Here is a 24,516-nt window from a genome sequence, read left to right on the forward strand (position 1 = left end):
GGTATACAATCTTAAATATGTAATAGATATTTTATGCTATTTCTCTATAAAGCATAGATCACAACCTTGAAACAAGAATTCAGACCCAGCGATAGGGTACTAATCATCCCTATTAGGTACACAAACAAAATTAGGACTGCCTTTCTTTTCCTAGGCATCTCACTGCTTTCCACATCTCCATGTGAAGAGAATATGCCTGCCAAAAACACACTCAGAATTCCTCTGCTAACAGCCACTTGTAAAAATAAAACTTTGAAAAGGCATAAAGAGAAGAAACAGCATGTTCTAAATGCTGTGAAGAACCCAACATGATTTTCACTGGTCTTGGGCCCTGGCAGCCATTCGACCTGTACTTTACCGTCTCCGCTCCTGGATGCATAGACCAGTTCTCAGTTCTAGGGCTGAGGAAGAACCATTTGCATGATTTCATTTGTGGCTTTTTCGTGCTACTTCTAATGAAAAGTCACCACAAAAATAACATCCACTTTTGAACGCTGAGAGAGGTTCAAAAGGTTGTTGGTTCCAAAGAACACTAAATAAGGCTTAACATGTAAGAAAAATGTTTCAGTTTATGTTTTTAATTCATTTTTCATACATACTTACAGAAAGACTTTGAAGCAACAAACAGGAAAAAAAGATGCATATATAGTAAAATTTGATAAAAAAATAAAATATCAAATCAAGTGGGGGGAGATAATTATAACAAAAATCCAGACATATATTTCATAGCAGTGTAATTCAGGTAAGAATTATTTTCACTGATGCAGTTTTATTAGGAGAAATAGATTTTTGTTGGTATCAAAGTTTAAGATTGAGTAATATTCTGGAAATATAGAAAGTTCACTAAGCAATATGAGCATGCAATAAGACAGAAGTATCTTCAGCAATTGTTTTACTGAAGTTAGACAAAGGTACTTCATCTGAAATGTGATATAAATTGATGAATCTTTTTATATAAAAAGATTCATTGTAATTACTAGAGATCAAACTCTGTGGTAACACAGAAAAGTTTTGAAACGTCTAAAGAATGTGTGTATCAGAGAGCTCTAATATCAAGTGCTGATTCAAATCTTAGATTTTTAAAGATCCATGCAAATTCATTTTCTAAGTGCTGAGGAACAAACTCAGTGTTGTTGATGGAAAACACATTCATATATGTTTTGTAATAGTGTTTCCTTCCTGGAAAATTATAAAACCTAGAGTGTTTCTCTTGAGTAAAGGGAGAGTGATTTCTCTGTACAAATCTGAGCTGCAAGAACATCTGTAGAGTGAACCACAGAATGTGTCTGAGGTGCATCATTTCTACGTGCTCCAGGCTGAACAGTCTCATTTATCCCAAAGCAACATGCAAAATGTATGAAACGTGCGCATACAGACTCAGCCTTGGCCATAAAAGAAGCCTTGCCTTTTTCCTTGCTTCACAGATCTGACATGAAAATGTGTATCTAAATTTTCCATGGAAGACTTTTAAAACATGGATTTCATAACCTAACTGTGTGAAATGATTTGGGAATCGGCATTGTGGGAGACCAAGACATTCTTAGAGACAGTTTCTAAATAGCATATAAGGCTCCTCCCAGCCTTCCCAATAGCATATCAGCCATGGAATTTCAATATTCATCATCTCCTCTAAAACCTCTCAACTAACTTTCTACACCTGATGGATGATTTTTATTATTTGAAATTTAGGGAGATCATGCTGATGAAGAATTGATATTAATTCTGTCTCAAAAATTAAATTTAAAAGAAAATCTTTCTCTTAGCAGAAACTAAGACAACATTGTAAAACAACTGTCCTCCAATAAAAACTAATTAAAAAATTAGAAAATGAAGGAAATATAACATTAAAAAATAATGATGATATTAAAAGTATTGCTCTTTTCTTTCTCAGTTCACTTAGGGGCCAGAATTAGTTTTCACTGAAATTTGTCTTTTCCATTCTAATTCCCCAGGATGTTGTTATCTTCTTTTTGATACCCATCACCTGCCTGTCATGGCTACCTAGATATACACTATATGATGTTTTGTAAGGGCAGGTAAGGTTGGTTTTTTGTTATTGTGTCTGGCCTCTCCAATGGTGCATGCGTACTCAGTTGTGTCTGACTCTTTGTGACCCCACTGACTGTAATCCACTCTGTCCTTGGAATTTTCCAGGCAAGAATACTGGAGTGGGTTGCTGTCAACTACTCCAGGGGATATTCCTCACCCAAGGATCAAACCCGCATCTCTTGCATTTCCTGAATTGGCAGGTGGATTCTTTACCACTGGCGGCCTCCCCAATGCCTCCCCCTAGATATGGTCATGTCTAATCGAGCAGAGAATGACAGGTGAATTGAATTAAAGCTGTGGTTCAATTGCAGAAGAAAGTAGCCTGCATATAGAAATTTGAATGGTGTCAATATGTCAGATGTTTCTAAAAAAAAAAAAAAATCCTAGGCTGATCTCTTAAAGGCTAAAATCTTAAATGAGTTTTTAATAAAAAACAGCAAAGATATTTCACAAAATTTCTATTAAACTTGTAACTAGCACATATGAACCAATCTAGCACAGATTTGCTTACAGATTGAGAACAGGTGTGCAAATCTCTTAGGAAATGGGGTACACACACACCGTACATATTGAGAAGGAAAAGTCTGTACCTGGGACTCTGACCAGAAAAGGAAGCCTAGAAAGATGTCTCAGTGTGAAAGGCTGGACAGCTCAGGGGAAGGCCAAGGGAACAGGGGCGCTGGGAAAGGAGGCTAACAAAGAAAATAAAGTGGGGCATGGGATAGAGCCAAGGTGCCAAGAGAGAGAGTATCAGTTGTTCAGTCATGTCCAGCTCTTTGCGACCACATGGACTGGGTCTGTAGCCCACCACGCTCTCTATCCATGGAATTCTCCAGGCAAGAATACTGGAGTGGGGTTGCTATTCCTTTCTCCAGGGGATCTTCCTGACCCAGGGATAGAATCCAGGCCTCCTGCATTGCCGGCATATTTTTTACTGCCACCAGAGTAAAAAATGGTGGCTCTCTAGTCTGAGCCACCAGAGAAGCTCAAAGATGCTAAAGGAAAGCTTAACCCATTTCTCAGCTTGCCCAAAAGCACAACTAGTTATTAGAAAGCCCATGCTGCATTTCATGAAAGAACAGCCTAAAACTTTCTCTGAGAAAGTATGTCTAGTCATTTGGATCTTTTAAGATACTCTCCACCCTCCTTTCCTTCATAACAGTCATATCTTGATAAAAGCAAAGCCAGCTGTCAATACGCCAGTAGAGCCATGATCCCACATCTGGCCTTAATCTGTTTTCAATCGGGAACCCATTTCAGCACTTGCTTTAAATAATTGCCTGGGTAAACGTATATCCTCTTTGGTAGCTGTGTTTTCTCTTCTGGGTCATCAGTATCATGAAACAATCATGTGAATTTACCAAACTGTATTCTAATCATCTGGACAAAGAATCCCACCTTCCACAAAGGATCCTCTCTTTATATGAAAGAGAAGCACACTTGAATTGCAATTTCCCTGAGAGTGGCACCTTAACATATAATTCGTCAGGAGGGGACAAGGATTTGGCATTAAAGCAGTGAGCGACCACCTGCAGGAATAGTTCCACAATGGAATAACACACTTAAGCTGATGGCTGAGTGGATCTGATTTTATCCAATATGGCCCTGCCTTCCTGAACTTCTGTAGGTACCCTCTTTAAGTGATGTCTCAGTGGGGTTGAGTTTGGAATTGTCTGTGCAACTTTCATGCCTCCTTGAAGTCACACATGCACTTGGAAAGAAAATAGTAGTGAACCGCATAGGAACTTAAAGAACGTTTCCAGCTCCTGCCATAGGGAACACGGGAGGTGAATACACTGTTTGGATTTTTGGTTAAATTTACAAATGCATATTTAAATAGACACATAATGTTAAATTTGTAATGTAGCTCTGAAAATATCTTCAAAAGATTTTAAAACAGATTTGAGCTAACATTTTAAGCATTATGAAAGTATATTGATATTACTAGCAATATTGTAGTAATGATTAATTAATACATAAGAATGGAAACATTTTATATATAATTCTATTCTTTGAAGGCCCACTCTTCTTATTTAACAACCACACAATGTAGGAATTTCATCCATAAACTTCTACAATCCTTTAGTTAATTCAAGATCAACAGCCAGTGACTACAACTTAACCTTAACATTTAGTATTGTTAACATGTGATATCTTTGCTATATTTAAGATATTATTTGGGGAGAGGCCCACATTTAATATATGGTTAACTTTAATTCCAAATTCTGGATTCTAAATTACATAACAGGTAACTAAAGAATCAAGACAGAAGAAACTGCTGTCTCTTAGTGAAAGAGTCTCTCCCCCCTCAAAATAAAACCGTAGCCCAATCTGTTATGCGAGATCTACATTCTGCCTGGCCAAAGATTCCACCTCAGTGCAAAATATCTCCTATTGCCCTGCTGTTTCCTTAACTGCTATACAGATACTCCTAAATTAGCTGTAAAATGTACATAGTATAGTACAATAGCCATCAAGTTCAAATTTGTCTCCCCATACATTACTGCAAAGAAGCGTAGCATTCACAGCACTAAAATACTACTTCTGAGAGAAATCAGTTGAAAGAACCACACATTTCCCATTTACGGGGCTATGCAACCACTAGAAACAGCGAGGCATTGCATAATGTTTCAGAAGTTTTTCTAGTGCTATATCACTGAACTACATGAAAAGCTAATACATTTTTAAAATACATTTTGAAAAACTGATAAAAGCTTGTGCATAGGGTTTCAGAAAATAAAAAATAAAAGAACTCCTTCAATATGCATGAAGTTACACTTTAGGCACAGTCTTTATTGCTTTGTTATAACTTAGTGCCAGAATTCACAAGTTAAGGAAGAAAAAGAAATTATTTTTCCTGATAGCCCTGAAGCTATCTAGGATACATCATGACTTACCTAAAGATGGGTCTTTGGAGATGTTTCCTCCTGATTGTGACATGGTCATCCATTTAAAGGTGAAAGTTTAGCTTGTTCCTGGAAATCACTCCAGAAATCCAGGGAGAGAATGTGGAAGCTTATCCTGATCTATTGCCCTGAAGGAGCCCAGAAGGCAAAAGTAGTTTCCTCTTTCTCTTTTTGGGTGCTGGGAGAAAACTTCCCTGCTCTCTGCCAGCTGAGCAATGTGTCCATAGAGGCCACATAAGACAGGCACGATGGGGCACTCCCCCACAGAGCAGGGTGTGCAAAAACACCAAGAGTCACGTTGACATGGGCAAGAGAAGTGCACGGGACCCTCGGAAACGGAACAAAACAAACAGAAACCTTCCTACCCCTGTGGCACCCAGGTAGGAGCTTCCTAAGTTATCGCAGCCATGAGAGCACTCCTTGCACATGCTGGTCAAGCTCGGAAAAGCTAAGTCCCTCCCTGTCTTTAAAACAGCCCGTTCAGAGGCTCAACTTTTTTTCTTCAAAATAAAAGTTGTACAGCTGGTTCAGCAGTCCCATGCGAGTACCCTCAGAAAGTTTGTTCTGTTAAAATAAGAACTGTATACAAATTAATGCAGAAAGATGGGCTGAAGCTGCATGGCTGGCTTTGCTCTGAGAGATTATAATTATTTTACAATCTTGCTTTTATTCATGCTGGATGAAGTGTGGAGATAACTCATCATTTTTGGCACTCATAACCTAATAACCTACACTTGGCTAAAATCAAAGATGCCATTTCAACTGATAGAAGCCCTGTGAAGCTAGCCAGAGCTACAAAAGTTAGAAAAACAAAAATTGCTCAATTCCATCAGGGACACTGTACCCAAATGCAGCTTTTCAACTAAGAAAGGACACTGCAGAAAGATATGGAAACACACACACACCACATTTTTTTTAAATTCCCCAAACTCCCTAGGAACCTAAGATTTTTATATTATAAAATAAAATTTCAATTTATGGAAGTAAAAAGGAAGAAAAGCAACTATAAGAGAGAAGTTGTAAACAACTGAAAATAAACATTAAAATTTGTTTTACTTGGAAGACAGACTCACACTCCAGAGACTTTTGTTCAAGTTACAAATAAGGTGAAAACTCATATTTTAATATAACATTCTGGAGACATTCTTGTATCTAAATCACTAACAAATTTCTTCTCAATCGGTAATGTCATGAGATTCCAGGCTAGAGTTTTGTTATGAAAAAAAAAAAATTCTCAAATCATGATTAAATGCTTTAAAAGTACATGCGTTAAAAGGAGGATACACTGAGAAACACATTGAATGATCCATAAAAATAAGATTTAAATGTCACAGAGGGGGATATGCTCTGTGTGATAGCAGTGTGTAGCTCTTAGCAGCCTCCAGATATGTCCACAGAAGCAAGAACACCTTTTTATTTTCCTCCCACAGGAGAGACAAAGAAAAAGAGAATTAAAAATAAATCACTGATTACATTGAGCAGTCCTAATCCATGCTAGGAAATGGAATCAGTCTGAGAAAGCATTGAACTAAAAATAAAATCAATGGCTTCTAGTCCAGTTCTATTATGAATATGCTGGGCCACTGTGAGAAAATTTCTTGACTTATCTGAGCTCCAGTTTCTGTTTGTAAAATAAAGTTAAAATATTAGTTGAATTCTTTGTTCCTGTTCAGCTTTAGTCGTTCCAGCAGACTCTAAGTATGATGAGTCTGCTTCTTGCAGAGATACTACCATAGGCCTTATGGTACATGATACTCCCAAAAATATATTTTCATTATGTGAAGTTATAAATACAAAGGAAGATAATTTTATATTATACATTTATGTAGCTATTATGTATTAATGTAATTATGTATAAATCAAGGTTTTCTTCACCATCAATAAGCATTCAATCAAAATTTGACATGTGTGCAATGCTGCAGTTATATCCAGAGACCATCTACATGCAAATTGATATGCAGACCTTAGGGGAGTGGCTTCATTACAACCATATGCTTTTGCTCTCTTTGTATATGTAATAGCACACAACACAGATCTTCTGGAAAGATTTCTGCATTTATGGATGGCATTCGATTTCTGCACTCATGGTTTATCTATATCACTATTAATTTAGCATAAATACCCCTGAGGAACAACGCAAGAGAAAACTAAGCCTATCAACTTTAAAAAAATAACTTTCACTTTGTCTACTTTTGATTTAGAGAAGTGTGATGACTTCTTCATTAACGTGTTGGAAGGAAATCTACAAAATACTAATAAACATCTAGCCAAGGTACAATTCAAATAACAAGCAAGCATACAATCTTACTTGAAGCTCAGGCCTTGATTATTAACCACAGAATCTCAAAGCTATTAAGCTAATTACAGAAAGTCCATAACATCAGTGTTTGCATTAGGTTCATATTCCTTTTGCTGTGAAGTTAAAGTAGAAAACTTAGATTCTCACTTACATCAAGCACTAAATTTATTTTAAAATTCAATCTTAAAAGTTAAGGAGCCATAAGAAGATAATAGTAAGTTAAACAGTCACTTGATACAAAGAAAAATATCTATTTCTTAAAAGTTTTCATTAACATTTTTTCAAAAAGCATTTAAACTTGATATTGGAAGGAAAAGTTTGCTTTATTAACTTAATTTAATGTAGTATTCAATAAGATGAAATAACCTCACTATTGTTGCTTAAACTGCAAAAATATAGTCTTTAATATACTATACTCTGAAAAATGCTAAAACTTATCATACAGGCTATCTCCTATTAAAATATGCTAAGTATAGTATATTTTGAATAGTTTTTCCAGGGGTTGGCTGTCAGATATTGTTTTTGTATTTTTTCTATTAAAGTGAACTCTCAGTGTGACTTAGCCTAACACTTTTACCACTACTCTCTGCACACACGCACACACCCATACATATACAGGCACACTTACCCCAACTCAGCACTGTTAGACTCTTATAATAGGTGCTCAACAAATATTTCTTAATTTATTAGAATTCTTAGCACAACACACAGAACATATCCATCATAACCAACTCATTTTATATGACAAAAAATATGAGTTAATTTTTATGATTTTTCCGACCAAGTGGATACTAAGTATGTCACGGCATTTTGTGTGAAGCCTCATGGAAAATTATTGTTTTTCTATTGTAATAATCTATGCTTTGGCCCTGTTTATAATATACAAGAGCTAAACAGCATGCAATAGTAGGAAAACCATATAGTATTGTGAATATATCAGTCCAAGAACTGGAAAATGCATGCAGCTACTGGTTATTACTTTACCACAGAACTCTAGTCAAACATCAGTCTGAGACAAAGGGTGTGTGCTTTTTTTCCAATGCAATTCAATTAAACACAGTGCTACAAGTTATATGTTTCAGTGAGTTTAAAATTAAGTGGAGACAGAGGAAGGAAGTGCAAGAAAGAAATGATCAGATGGGCTTACAGATTTTCTCATTGTGTACATACGAATGATTTAAAACTTTTTACAGGTTTCACACTGGTGATGAAGCTAGTTGATGGATGGTAGAGCTGGGATATGAACTCGGATGCCTTGTTCCTGAGCCCCTGCTTTTACCCCCGGCATTGGGTCCTTTCTGGGCTATCACTCAGATTCTAAAGAGAAAGAAAAGAAACTAACCCCTCTGATAAGTGTCTATTCTTCTCCTAATCCTCATCCCTACTTGAACATCGCTGCATGACCTGTTATGCTTCCAATACTTCCAAGAGCCAGCCCAAGAAATGGTCTATTGATATTGAGGGGAAATAATCAATGAATATGTTCTGCAAAGATCTGAATGGAAACTCTTTTCCATTATAAACAGCCTTGAACTAATCTCAAGGAACACATATTTAAATCCCAACTTTAACAGTGATTTTGTCTTCAGTTCTATGAATATCTGTTTCCTTACGAGCCAAACTAAGATGTCAGGCTAGATGACCTCTAAGATCCTTTGTAGTCCTAACTTTTTGTGACTCTGTGACTGACATATGATAAGATGTCAAGCTATTTAAACTTAGTGTCCAAGCAAGAATAAACTCTGTAATCATTTTTAGCTTTTCTTGACCACAACAAGGTCATGCATACCACCAGAATACTTTTCATTACTACTATTGCGAAATTAAAGCTAACATACTACTATTGAATGTGCAACTACATATTCATTTTTCTAATTAGGCAGTTTTCTTTCTTTCTATAGCTTCAACTGGGAACTAGCCTCACTTTAATGTGAGTTCCAGTAAGACAAGGGTTAGTGTCTGTTATATTCCCTGTGCACAATACATAAGAGGCATGAATGTGTGCCCAGTCACTTCAGTCAGGTCTGACTCTTTGCAACCCTATGGACGATAGCCCACCAGGCTCCTCTGTCCATGGGATTCTCCAGGCAAGAATACTGGAGTGGGTTACCATGCCCTCCTCTAAGGATCTTCCCAACCCAGGGATCAAACCTCTCTCTATCTCCTGCATTACAGGCAGATTCTTTACCACTGAGCCACTAGGGAAGCCCGTGTAAAAGACAGTCATGGTTATTTATTGAATGAATGAACACAAAGTGCTAATTAGTGCAACCTCATTATATTCTTGAATACTCTTTCTCTAAAAACGTGATCATATCTGGTAAATGTTCAGTTGTATGTATTTCCTCCAACCCACTATTTTTCTTCAAAGAGGTATCTGAGTTTATAGACAGGTGAGCTTCTTTGACCTTTTACCGGCAGAAAAAAGGTAGCCTCAAACCCAAACCAGCAGGTTCCTGCTCTCCTTTGTGTTCTCTGGAATCTGCAACAACGTCCTTGAACTGTCTGGTCACTTCACTCCCTGCTGACATCTCCTGCTGAAATCTGTAGCTGGTCTGTTCAATTGGCTCAGTTTGGGAATGGTGGTCATCTCCTTCTCATTGAGCCCAATCTCAGCCTTTACTGCAAGACTCTCTGTCTCAGTCTTTCAGCTTAGCTAACATTAACCCCTCTCACCACACTGCATGAGGCAAATGGATGCCTGACAGACTGGGAAAAAGGAAAGATCATATACATCAAAAAGAAAGAAAGAAAATCACATCGTTCCCATTATGTTATGAAGCTTTCTTATGCATTCATTCCAGTGGGTACATAGTGAGTAACTATACTGCAATATTAACCATCTGCTCTATCCAGCCCTCACCCACCTATACTTCCATCTCTAAACCCTAATACTTAGGTTAATTCTTCCCTAGCCATATTGGCATTTTGTTCCTCAAACACTCCACACTCTTCCCTGCCTTTTCCCCATGCCTAAAATGTCCTTTCTCCTGCTTACTGCTCATATGTAGCTGCTATCTCCCTGCCTCACAGAGACTCCTCTGACAAGCCCATATGAATTTTATATACCTTCAGTACTCTGTTTCCCTCAAAGCAAGTATCATAATTTGCATTATATTCATTTACAAATCTTTCTGCTCAATGAATATGTCCATTCTGCAGCATGCAATAAACTGAGGAAAAGATCAGAACATCTGTTCCTGACTACCTTAAAAATAAATCTAGTCAAGTTACTCTGAAAATGTGTTTGTCTTCATGTGTGTCTGTAATAACCTAAAAATAAACTCACTGATCTCTTGCAATGCTTCAAAACATTTTCTGATAATTACATATGTGTTTCATCTTAAAATATTTGTCATTATACTTCTTTAAATCAGAAAATCTACTTATCTGAGAATAAGTACAATAGGAATATTAAAACTGACAAGGCAACTAAAAATCACTTTGGAAATAGTTCTCAATTTGACTAAGAAATGTTTTTTGCCTTAGGGGCAAAAGGCACCTACCTAGCTAAGAGATTTAAATTAGATTTTCTTATCTTGTGTGTCAAACTTAACACTTATTGATCATTTAGTCATAAAAAATATATATCAGAATTATTTTCTAAAATTAATTAATAAAGAAGACCAGGTTTATAGCTTCAAGTGGCAAGGAAAAACTGTTCTTCAAATTGGCTAACCCTTTAGCCTGATATAAGAATTGAGCCTTTTTGCTTCAAGTAGTAGGACAAATTCCTCTTTGTCATTGAAGTATACAAACAGGTCAACTAAAGTTTGATTGGTTCCACTTAGCACTCACACAAGTTTTGAAAGCCTTTAGTCCTGGCAGTTACTCAACTTCCTCTGAATGAATGTGACATTCTATGAAAATAAAATCATCATCAACAACAACAAAGAGAATCATTTAAAAAATATTCTCACAGCCAAACACCAACACACCAATGTGTATCAAGCAACATCAAATTTACTATAAAAGGAAATGGCTTTTTTATAGTGAGTAAACATAGTGAATAAACATTACAAAAAGAAATCTCCTTAATATAAAATGCCTTTGAGTCAGAGACCTAAGAAAGAGATGGTTGGACAGAGGCTTGAAGGATGAATAGATATTCAACAAGCAGGCTAAGAGGAAAGGCAAGCAGGGTATTTTCATCCCTAAGCATGAGGCAACAACACAGGATTTCGAAGGCACATGATGACTGCAGCAGTGTGGAGTAATTCCTATCACATTAGCTTGTAGAATCACAGACTCCACCATCACAAAAGAAAGTGGTCGCAATTAGGAAAATAATGTGATATCATGGTTTAAAGGCATTTGAGTCAAAGCATTCCATTACTCTCCAAATACATCAAAAATGTTTTCTGCAGTTTTTCAGTCAGTGGAAGTTGTCCAAAGGTAGTTAAACACCAAGGCTAGTTGAGTTTCCTTGTAGATCTGAAATTCATCACTAAATCATTAACTTAGCATCAGTACTGAGTCATCATTACCAGCTTTCCTCCATATTTTAAGCTTGGTTTCAACATAACTTTAAATCCAATTAGCAGTTTTAAAAAAATCTGTCTTAAGCTTCCAGTAATGCCTATGAATAAATGTGTGGAGTTACCACCAAGAAATGAATTGAATCAATGTCAGTAAGTGGAAAATTCCTAAATGCTAACCTATCAACTCTCCAAGGTTTTAGAGTTAGACAGAAATGGAGATAATTGTGACTTTGTATAGAAACAGCCACTCAGTTTGCCAAGCTTATAACAATATGTGTGGTAGGTTCTATATTTTGATAAATAACTCAAATGTATTTGCTTACACCTTTTTAAAATAAAAAGTCTTATTTTATAATAAGTCTTGGGTGTTCATTGGAAGGACTGATGCTGAAGCTGAAACTCCAATAATTTGGCCACCTCATGTGAAGAGTTGACTCACTGGAAAAGACCCTGATGCTGGGAGGGATTGGGGGCAGGAGGAGAAGGGGACGACAGAGGATGAGATGGCTGGATGGCATCACTGACTCGATGGACTTGAGTCTGAGTGAACTCCAGGAGTTTGTGATGGACAGGGAGGCCTGGCGTGCTGCAGTCCACAGAGTCACAAAGAGTCAGACACAACTGAACGACTGAACTGAACTGAACTGAACTGATCAGCCATACATACTTTGTACCTTTACATACATTCATTTCTCAAAACCTCAGTCCAGCTTCAGCTTTTCTTTCTACTTCTGCTGACTTTCTTCTACTTCTCATTTCTGGCTTAAATATCTTAATTTTCATATCAGTACATCATTTCTGTCAATTATTCCATGACATATTATTATACTTATCATACTTTATTTTTACATTCATTTAATTAAAATCTAAATTTAAATTCATAGAGGATTTAAACTGATCATTGAATATTTTCCCAAGCCCAACACCAAACACATTTTCTACTGTATCCTCTGACACAAGGCCCAATACCTATCAAAATATTGGAAATGATGTCTATCTTAGAAATCCTGCATCTTTCTAAACATTATTAACTTCTATCAAGCTGTATAGTCATAAAATGACAGTCTTCCCCCATCTATTCTTTTCTCCATCTAGCCCAATGGAAAATATGGAAGCAAGGAGGTTGGTATGTGTTTATCAATCATTTACTGTATGTTAGACAAAATACCTTACATGCACTATTTCAGTTAATTCTACACAGCACACCTAGAAAGTAGATTCTCTTGCTTTCAAGGCACACTCAAGAAATTAGAGTTGAGAAAAACTATGTAAGTTGCCAAAGGCTGTATATCTTATATGTTACAGTAATAAGGTTTAAATCCAGTTCTATCTGATGCTGATATTTTAATTCTTACTAACACTGCTTCCTCATGATCACATTAGAATGTATTTTAATAACAGGCTTAAAGAAAAAGGCATGTTAGTTTACTACCACAGTTTGAAAAAGATTATACACTGACCATTTGAATTAGGTACAGCCCTAGAGAGAACACAGGCTTAATTTCAGAGACACATTAGCTTGCTTTGGGTCATTCTCACAATAGAGGCCTCACACATACATGGATAAATGAACCCCAAAAAACAGAAGAAAAATAGAAAATTAAACATCAAGATCTTAAAGCTTAAGTTTTATTATTCTTTGCTCTATAATCTGTACTGAAGAAGAATGGATAAATAAAACTTTGGTCAAAATATCATTGAGGAACTCTAGGGGATAAAAAAAAGCCAGATTAAAAATATAATTCCCCAATATACAGAATGGCTCTGCAATACTGAGGTGTATGTATATAATGCAATCCTCTCTTTAAAATCATGTTCACAAGAAATCGAAATCATTAAAAAATTAATCCATTAATTAGAATTCCCTACCCTGTTTCAACACTTTCATGTATTGGAGAAGGAAATGGCAACCCACTCCAGTGTTCTTGCCTGGGAAATCCTGGGGACGGGGGAGCCTGGTGGGCTGCCATCTATGGGGTCGCACAGAGTCGGACACGACTGAAGTGACTTAGCAGTAGCAACCCTCTTTCAAAACCGCATTATTAGATACTTAACTTTCACCAGAAAGTTGGATGGGTCATAGACTTGTAAAGTTCAGAGTTGCGTTACCTACCCTTTATATTCTACTACAAGGATAATATTGACAACTGCAGCTTCACTAAGTACATCCTATGAGCTAGGCACTTCTGAAGACTCTACAAAACTTATTACATTGAATTCTCCTGACAGCAACCTGGGATAGGAATTGGATTTCTATTTTAGAGAAAGCTAATATTACACAACGGGATTTGTGCAACATTAAAAAAAGCTAACGTTGCACAACTGCACAAATCAAGCAAAGATTTAAGCCCAGGCCTGCCTTCCTCCGTTGCCCGTATACTTAATGGCTCCCTTGATCAGATCTAATATGATTCACTGTGATTTCCTTTTCTCTGTTTCTCAGGGTACCTTTGTATCTTTTAATCTTCTCCCTCTCCTTTTGTTCCTGCTTCATGAACAATTCCCTTTTCCAATGATGAGCTCCAAGATCATCAGTTCTAACCTTCTTAAAATTGTGGCTTCTTGTGAATTCACTCTCCTCAGTTGTTCGACAAATACAGAACACTGTTATTGTTTTAAATGTACACATTGTCTCAGTATAAGAGCTCATGGACTTTTATCTTTGGCCTTGAGGTAATGAGTTACTTGTAAATAGAATCATAGACTCCTGGAATCCAAAGGAACTTTTGCCATTAAGTTTTTCACCTTCCAAACCTTTGCAGAATCCCTCTTGCTTTTCCTCTCAGAAAGGGCTTACAATGCCTCTGAGCTAGAAGAAGTGAATCTGCTGTTTTTTGATCTCCATTTCCCAAGAACCTGTCCTAACACGAGAGTTTCATCTTGTTGAATGCTATTTCTGTTTCAAGATAGAGACGTTTGTATACTAACCTCTACACCTGGTACACAATCAAACAACAGTCTCTTCCAGCAACAAAGGGAAAACTGGCTGTGTTGGGAGTACAGAAAAGTAGTATTTAGTGTCAATGTAGTTATTGTTTATGCACGCTGAAAAGTAAATTTTTATTTTAGGTAAATTTTTTGCCTTTTATGCACTACCTTTAAAGATAGCACAGCTTAATTTCACTAGCCAATGTGATAAACAATGTACTAAAGGCTAAGAGAACAATGATTATTAAAACACAGGCTCTTTCCTGGGGGAGCTCAAGTTTAAAATGAAAGAAATAACCCACTTTTAAAAGCAACTTCAATCCAATTCAGTAAGTGATTTAATAAAATAAAAGGACAGAAGAAACTCAGAAGGGAGAGAAATAAAGACTCACAGAGGAATTTACTATATTTTAGCAAGTTTTATCCAGTAAGTAGAAGTTCATCAAGGGAGAATTGTTTACTAGCAAGATGAAGTGAAGAAAGTCTAGGCAAAGGAAGATGAAAAGCAACATAGAAGCATGAAATACCATAGTTTCACGAACTGGTAGGTATCTTGCTATGACTGAAGATATAGGTGTGAGAGGCAGAAAATAAAGCTGGAAAATCAACAAATGCCAAATTGTATGTGCCACATAGGGAGCTTAGACTGTATCCAACAAGCAATGGGTAGTCATTGGTGGGCTATAGTCAGGGAAATGGCACCTTCAGCTTTACAGTCTTGGAAATCTTACTAATAAAACCGTGGAAGACATTTTGAGAAGAGTTAGTCTAGGTATAGTGGTATCAGTAAAAGGTCTGTTAGAGTAATCTTGGTAAGATATGATAATGACCTAAAGTAAGGCAAAGACATAATTGGAAAAGAAAGAGCTTCTTCCAGATACTAACAGGTATAAAGCATTAAGTGAAAGTGAAATTGCCAGTCACTCAGTCATGTTTGACACTTTGTGACCCCATGGACTGTGGCCCAACAGGCTCCTCTGTCCATGGAATTCTCCAGGCAAGAATACTGGAGTGGGTTGCCATTCTCTTCTCCAGGTGATATTGTCGACTGAGGGATCAAACCCAGTCTCCTGCATTGCAGGCAGATTCTTTACCATCTGAGCCCCCAGGGAAGCACATAAAACAGGGCTTAGTGAATGATTTGGTATACGGAATGAGAAAGGAGAGGATTTAAAGGCAATATTTTCATTTCTGGCTTATTATCTGAATGGATGGTATCACCACCGTCTGGGAAGAACCAAATAGTAAAAAAACCAATAATGAAAGTGAAAGTATAAAATAATATATATATTTTGTATATATTAAATATATATATTTAATATAATGAAAGTATAAAAAAAGAAAAAAGTATAATCAAAAGTGCATTGATGGGGCATAATGAATTTGCAATACCAAAGGATGGCCCAAATGGAGATGTTTCATGGACAAGTAGATATTTAAATTATAGGAAGAGAGTAAAGAAATCAGCTATAGAGATAAAATATCCATGTGGAAGGTGGAGGTGTTGCTACCTAAGTATAAAACTATGAATGTGGATAATATTGCTCAGAGAGAACAGGTAAGTTAGAGGATTGAAGACTCAAGAATAAAACCTGACATACAGAGGGAAGCATATCCAGTGAAGATCTCAGAGAGACTAGAAAGTTGGAGGGAAAGTTCGTCCTACAACAAAAGAAGAGGGAAGGTCAAGGAAGAGAAAGGTGTCACTAGTGCCAAATGTGTAGAGCAATTAAAAAGAGAACAAATTAAAACTTTAAAGAGAAGTGAAAAAAATCGGAAATGCCACTATCAAAGTTATCAGTATAAAAGTGACTGGTGGCCTTAACAAAAGCAATTTCTAAGCTGGAACAATCATATGTTCTGTAAGACAAAAGTTCTCCTTTAGTTTATTTTCTCTCTTTTAGCTTAAAACACCACTTTTAACAGACACTCCATTTTCATGTCTATTTGGCCCAGTCTCTTCTCTTCTGCGCATTGGAGAAGGAAATGGCAACCCACTCCAGTGTTCTTGCCTGGAGAATCCCAGGGACGGGGGAGCCTGGTGGGCTGCCGTCTATGGGGTTGCATAGAGTCGGACACGACTGAAGCAACTTAGCAGCAGCAGCAGCAGCACTATCACACTGGCTTATTTAACAAAGTTCTCAGTATGCTTGAACACTGGCTAGTACCAGTCCTCCTCAGTCTTTCCGCCTTCCCACAACATTTCTTTCAGTACATATACAAGTTATTCTTCTACAAAAATGTTTTCTTCCATATCAATTTTTCTTCTTTTATCAAATATAAAAAGTTAAAGAGCCAGGAGCCAGTTTTTCATGATTGGAGAAGGGAACTCCACATATGGGAAAGTGAAAGACTAGAATATATTCTGATGTTGCAAAGAAGTTAGAGATAGTGGTATGAGCTATAGGTAATAAATATAAGTCTAGCTATGTTCATTGAGGAGGCTGAGAAGCAATGAGACACCATTAACAATTAACACGACAATCACCCAAATTTTGTTTTCTATATACCATTCACTACTAAAAGAAATCAGAATTCCTTAAGAAACAGGCTAAATCTAGGGTTGGGGAAGGAAAGTACAAGATAAACCTATAAGGAAATATTCAAAAAATAAAGAGGACATAAAAAAATAGGAAAAAGCTCAAAGAGGCTACATTGATCAAATATGGGAAATTTGAGCACCAAAACAAATAATGATTATAGTCTATTGTTACCTATTGAATAAAATAATTTTATATATATATATATATTTTTTTTTAGAGAGAGAGAGAGAAAGTGATAAATGGAGCAAAATATAAACAATTGCTCCTGGAGTTCCTTGTACTAGTCCTGCAATTTTTCTTTAACTTTAAAATCTTATGAAATGAAAAAAATTTTTAACATTGTTACAACTTTAATTTTTAAATCTGGATTGAAGTCTTAGACATTGAAAATCAAAGTATAATTGACTTTTCATTGTAATTTATAATTCAGCATTATCTTTAAATCTTGTATCTTACAATAAATTTGCAGATCAAAACATAATATCATTTTTCAGAAGCAAAGTTAACTTCAGGAGAATGATACCTGTGTGTTATTTATGTTCCTAATTATTTTGTAAAGGCAAATGATCAGTAATAAATGAATAATCTACTACCCTGGTTGAGTCATAAGCCCAACCAAATGTTCTCCCTTCATAAAGGTTTCCCTTAGCTCTTCAAGAAGGAATAATCTTCTAACTCTTAGCTTATATACCACTGTTTCTTTAACTTTTCTAGAATATATAAAACCTTCTGTCTTGGATAATCATTATTTATATACATATTATCTCTGACAATGAGCTAAATAAAGCTCTTTAAATTTGGGTAGAATTCCAATTTGCTTAAAATTTTTCAATGATTCCCAGATGCCCACAAAGTGTAAACTCTTTAACATCATATTATATAAAATGATACATTACATGGTATTATATGTTTCATATATAATACATATTATATATTCCAGCTATATCTTTCAAAATCTGCCACCCTCTACTCATTACATAGATATACAACCATACTGAATTACTTTCATTTCACTTGGATCAATATGTTCTCTATAGAAATTTAGTTTCTGAGTTCTTCAGTCTAGAATACACTTCCTTCAAATTCTTCCCCCAGCCATTTCTTGCTTATTGGTCAACTCTCAATGTGGATATCCCTTGCTTTGAGAGCCTTCCCTGAGAACCAACTCTGATATGGATGTCCCTTCTCTGCTCGTTGAGCATCCTTACTTCCACTTCCTTCTTCTAAGGAATCTACAGCATAACTGCAATATCTTTTTTTTTTTTTTTTTACTTCTTTTGGTCCACCATTAACTGTAACTTTCCTTTCTGATGTTGAAGAAATAACAGACATCTTTCACTGCCTTGCATAAAATACATTAGCAATGACTAAATGCCTATCTGTACTGTACTTTTGCAAAATGCTACCTATGAATTTTGAGTTTGGGGAGAAATCTCTCTCTCTTATTTCCTTGTTCTACCCACTGGCAGGTCTGCAAGCAGTGACGACAGTTCAGTAGAAATGGGCACATCCAGCAGCCAGATCTTGGCTTCTATATACCATCCTCTAATAAAAGAAATGTATCTATCTACCTAGATATCTATCATCTACTCACACATACATGGATGCATATATAATTATATTTTCCTAGAGATTGGCTTCAGTATTTAATTTAGTACTCTTATTCTTCTTTAGAAGAACAAGGGGGAAAGAGTGGAAAAGATAGCTAACCCTTTGGGCTTTAATATGCTAAATCAGTCCTGTGATACAAAAGTTAAACTTGGCATACCTTGGACCTGATCCAAAAACTTGTTTTTATTGGCTGTGGAAAATGGAATTTTAGACTACATTGGGTCATACTATAATTGTATTTGGAAATGTATAACATGATATGTGAGCATTCAGTACAACTAAGTAATTTAAGTATATGCTGAAAAGTGAATGATTATATATTTCTCAACACTTGAGGCTAATGCAGATAAAAGGCAATGGAGTTTAACTTAAGACTATTTATTGAAGACATAGAAATACAAATATCTGCAAAAGACAATGAGAAAATATAAAGGAATTTCTTTCTAAATATAAAGACTTCAACAGAGTTGATAGAATGGTCTGAAGTCAACATTTTTGGTATAAAAACAACAGTTAAACAAATCAGAGTAAATAGTTTATGTCTTGAGCTATCACCTCAAAATAAACATTCCATTTCCCATCTGACAGAGAATCAAATGACACTGTTTTGCTTCTAAACAAGGTTATTTTTCCTAGGGTCCATGAATGTTGGTGATTCCCTTCAGGAGAATTGAAACCTATAAATATTGTTTTAGCTGATTTGGGAGTTTAAAGGAAAATATCTTATGCCAATAAAAATCAAATTAGCTTCAATATGAAAGCTATACAAAAGAGGAAAGTCTATATTCTGGCAATATTAAGAGACAAAATACTGTATTTTAATACCATTACTTACATCAGTTTCTGCTTAGGGCAATAAGAGTTTAAACATTTCCTGTTTCATTCCTGCCCAATATTGTTGTTTTTTCCATTATTGCAGCTCAAAAATACTTGGGCTGTTTTAAAGATTAGCGTGCTGGCATCAAATCACTCATGCCTCTTAAGAGTATTTTCTTTAACCCTCATCATGACTTAATATTTTAAAATGTTTGATATGGTCAAAGGCCTTTACCATCAAAACAAAATTTCATCAAACCTTATTAGGCAATTAGTTATGATAGAAATGATAGCATGCTGGGACATGAATATTCAATATTTATCACTAATTAAAATGCTAATATGCAGGATAAAAGTACAAGTGTCATCCTAATTAAAATGCTAATATACAAGATAAAAGTACAAATAAGTTTTTTTTTTCAATTCATTTCAGCTTAAATGGTAGTCTTGGCATCATGTTTATATCATCTCAACTTTTATTATTAATTTAGTAGAACAAACTAATTAAAAAGTAAAATGGTTAGCAATGGTTTCTCAGGAATATTTTATGTATCTTAAAAAGCTTACTAGATGAAAAGCATGCACTGATACCAAACCTCCTGCCTGGAAAAGATTGTGGACCACTCCACTCTGTTAGAACAGCATACCAGTGACGTGAATATTCTCACAAGGTTCAGTTGACGTAGGACAAAGATAAATTTATCCTAGCCACTGATCATATAAAGGCATGTTGTTTACTACAAATAAAATCAGGTCAAGGGTGGAAAGAAATATTATTGAACATTAACATTTGTTAAATTAAGGACAGTCTCCTGTTTTGGTCGAGAGTGCTTACTACAACATACCTTGTCTGAGACCAACAATTCTCTGTTTGAAATGTCAGATTTAAGAACTGACAATCAATGTCCATTTACTGCGAAGCAAAGAGTAATTATTCAGACGGACAAATTGCTTTATGCATGGAAATGGAAGGATAAAAGTATAATTGATACGTTCAGTGGTTTTGTGGTTTGCTTGCTAACTAACCCACATAACACATGTGAAATGTTAAGTTCAAATAATTAAATGTTTGCACAAATGCTCTTATGCACCTTTAAATGATACCTTCTTTGATATACAGAGCATCAAATCTCTGAAAAGACCTACACTGGTTAGAATCCCAGCCCCTTCTCTAACAAGGTGTGTGGTGTTTGGAAAGTTATTTTTTAAATTTGAGTTTCAATTTCCTCATCTGCAAAGAAGGAGTAATAGTTGTGGCCACTTACATGGGAGTTTTTGTGTGTTTTAAATGAGATAATATATATACCTGGTAAATGCACATGTTTTGTTTTTCATCTTAATCTATACACAAAAGTCTAGAATTACAATTGATTAGATTCAGAAGGACAACCATGGGAAAATATTTACCTTGAGGATTTTTTTCTTTGCATCACAGTTCTTAAATGCTGAATGAACCACAATTTTCACATATTTGTATGGGTGTGTGTGTGCCCCTATTAAGACAGTATATAAGATCTCAACTCTCAACGCTTTTTTGAATTTCAGCTCTTTTTTCCTGTTATGTCCTCCTGCAAGTAATATTAAAAATTAATAAATTTATATATATTTTCTCCTATTAATCTACCTGTTGTCCAGCTATCAAAACTAGGAAGGTAGCTAATTAAACTCAAAAGCTTTTGCACAACAAAGGAAACGATAAGCAAGGTGAAAAGACAGCTTCAGAATAGGGGAAAAAATAGTAAATGAAGCAACTGATAAAGAATTATCTCCAAAGTATATAAGCAGCTCATGCAGCTCAATACCAAAAAATGAACAACCAAACCAAAAAGTGGGTCAAAGAACTAAACAGACATTTCTCCAAAGAAGACATACAGATGGCTAATAAACACATGAAAAGATATTCAATATCACTCTTATTAGAGAAATCCAAATCAAAACCACAGTGAGGTACTGTCTCAGGCCGGTCAGAATGGCTGCCATTAAAACGTCTACAAACAATAAATGCTAGAGAGGGTGTGGAGAAAAGGGAATCCTCTTACACTGTTGGTGGGAATGCAAACTGGTACAGCCACTATGGAGAACAGTGTGGAGATTCCTTAAAAAACTGGAAATAGAACTACCATATGACCCAGCAATCCCACCACTGGGCATACACACCTAGGAAACCAGAATTGAAAGAGACACATGTACCCCAATGTTCATCGCAGCACTGTTTACAAAAGCTAGGACATGGAAGCAACCTAGATGTCCATCAGCAAATGAATGGATAAGGAAGTTATGGTACATATACACAGTGGAATATTACTTGGCTATAAAAAAGAATGCATTTAAGTCAGTTCTCATGAGATGGATGAAACTGGAGCTTATTATACAGAGTGAAGTAAGTCAGAAACAGAAACACCAATACAGTATATTAACGCATATATATGGAATTTAAAAAGACAGTAACAATGATCCTATATGCAAGGCAGCAAGAGACACAGATGTAAAGAACATACAATTGCACTATATGGGAGAAGGTGAGGGTGGGATGATACAAGAGAACAGCATTGAAACAGGTATATTACCATATGGAAAACAGATGAGTGCAAGTTCGATGCATGAAGCAGGACACTCAAAGCCAGTGCTCTGGGACAACCCAGAGGAATGGGATGGGATGGGAGGTGGGAGAGGGGCTCAGGATGGGGGACACACATGCACCTGTGGCTGATTCACATGAGTGTTTGGCAAAAACCACCATGATATTGAAAAGCAATTATCCTCCAATTAATATAAATAAATATATTTTTAAAAGAAAGAAAAAACCAGGAAGGTGGAAGGAAAGTCTCTCCACCCCTATGATACATATACATGTATCCTCTGTTCATATTTTACATGACTCTCTTTATTACAAGGAACCCCTTCCCGTAAATTTTAGCATTTCTCAATTACCAAATATTCCTAGATAAAGTTGCACTTAGTTTTGATGTCCTAACAGCTCATGTCACCTATGAGTAATAATTTCCAAGTAGGTGAAAGAGAGATGGCCATCCAAAGAAACCAGAGAAGAATCAGCTGGGATTTTTACAGATTACAGATATATTCTGACCCCCTTCCCCAACTTCTCCCCCTTACAACCAAATTCTAACCTCCCTCACCAACCCTCCCTGCTTCAGTTCATAAAGATAGCTCTTCACTGATGGGAGTAAATATCACAAGTAGGAAAAGAAGATACATGTTGGAGATCCACCACCAAATCAGTCTTTACACTTCCCACCTGGGCTTCCCAGGTGGTGCTAGTGGTATAGAACCCCGGCTTCCCTGGCAGCCCAGAGGTTAAGTGTCTGCTTGCAATGCAGGAAACCTGGGTTCGATCCCTGGGTCAGGAAGATACCCTGGAGAAGGAAATGGCAACCCATTCCAGTATTCTTGCCTGGAGAATCCCATAGATGGAGGAGCCTGGTGGGCTACAGTCCACGGGGTCGCAAAGAATTGGACACGACTGAGAGACTTCACTTAACTAACGCAGGAGACATAAGACACGGGTTTGACCCCTGGGTCCAGAAGATCCCCTGGAGGAGGAAATGGCAACCCACTCCAGTATTCTTGCCTGGAGAATCCCACAGACAGAGGAGCCTGGCAGGCTACGGTACATGGGGTCGCAGAGAGTCAGACACGACTGAAGCGACTTGGCACGCACGCACACTTCCCAGTAAGGATCCTAACTTAGGAAGTCTTGGATACTAAAGAAACCTCTCTATGAGACGTCCATCCCTACCCTGTGAGGTTCAGCTCAAAGCCTATCTGTTCAGTGATGTTTTCCCTGGTGCTCCCCACTCTGTGGAAAGTCATAAAACTGACGTATACCTTTTAATGACATGGATCACTTTCTACTCCTTATGGCCACGACATCTTCTGTCCTAGGCTTCTGTGCACTGTAGACAGTAACTTGATGAATGGATGGATGCGTGAATGAACAAATAAGTATCAACTAGCCCCCCTTTGAACTTTTTCTAGTTTGGACAGTCGTGTGCTTCATAGCTCTGTCCATATTCTGCTACAAGGATATGTCTGATGAGTATTGACATTGGAAAACTTTTTTTACATTATGAAGCTAGAACACAAGCTTTTCTTGGAGCCCTGGTGTTCTCTCCTTGGAAGCCTTTATTCCACGTCCCTGAATGTCACGGCTGTTCTCAAAGATTCCAGGCACTCCATATGACCTGAAGCTGCATTTTAGCATTTTAACACTCCATTATGAAGTCAATGACTCTTCTATTTATGCAAATCCGTGGCTTTACTAACATTTCAAGCTCCTGACACTCATGCTTGGCACATTGGGTATGCTCAGTAACTTTTGATTTTCTTCCTTTCTTTCTTATTTTAAACCATTTGAACCATGTTGGAGCATATGTTTCAAATAAAAAAAAAAACTTAAACCCATGTGATTTGCTTAATCTTATCAGTTTGATTGTTTTCACTTTTTTCATATTAAAAGCAGCCTTTAAAGACATGGAATTTAGAGTTACTTTTGAATTACTCTTTTCAACTTACAAGTTTTTCTTATTGAAGTCTGATTTACAAGTACCCTGAAATTCCATGACTGTAAAGCATATGTGACTTTTTAAGACCCAGGAAAAATTATAGAGTATTGTGCTGTGAAAAAATGTAAAGAATCTCAGATATTTAGAACTGAAAGAAAAACTTCAAAGGCATTCCAAAATTGCTCCCTGTTCTTTCCACATTACATTCAAAAAAATGATCACCCACTGCTAATGACTCTGCATGCCAACCAGTGTTCATCTATAAACAAAGTATTCATTTACAGTTCTTTTCCACAGAGTTTTAAATTAATTTAGTGTGGCTTAATGGCTGAAGTCTAAATGATATTTTTAAAGGTTGTA

The 24,516-nt window shown here is 36.4% G+C and overlaps 1 protein-coding gene across 4 annotated transcripts in view; it reads right to left on the reverse strand.

Moving 5' to 3' along the window:
- The window catches only part of PDE1A (phosphodiesterase 1A), a 384,680-nt gene that overhangs the window by 289,574 nt on the left and 70,590 nt on the right, over nt 1-24,516 (reverse strand). The window contains exon 1 of one of the 4 annotated variants that reach the window (XM_040227753.1): nt 4,947-5,412. The exons of 2 other annotated variants lie outside the window; for them this stretch is intronic. In XM_040227753.1, coding sequence (XP_040083687.1) covers nt 4,947-4,999 — 53 coding nt within the window. In that variant the 5' untranslated portion in view covers nt 5,000-5,412. Of the gene's footprint in view, nt 1-4,946; nt 5,413-24,516 lie in introns of those variants that run through there. One more of the 4 variants, XM_040227751.1, reaches the window with a different exon arrangement.

This window comes from Oryx dammah, unplaced genomic scaffold (assembly GCF_014754425.2).
Source record: "Oryx dammah isolate SB20612 unplaced genomic scaffold, SCBI_Odam_1.1 HiC_scaffold_27, whole genome shotgun sequence".
Lineage (NCBI taxonomy): Eukaryota > Metazoa > Chordata > Mammalia > Artiodactyla > Bovidae > Oryx > Oryx dammah.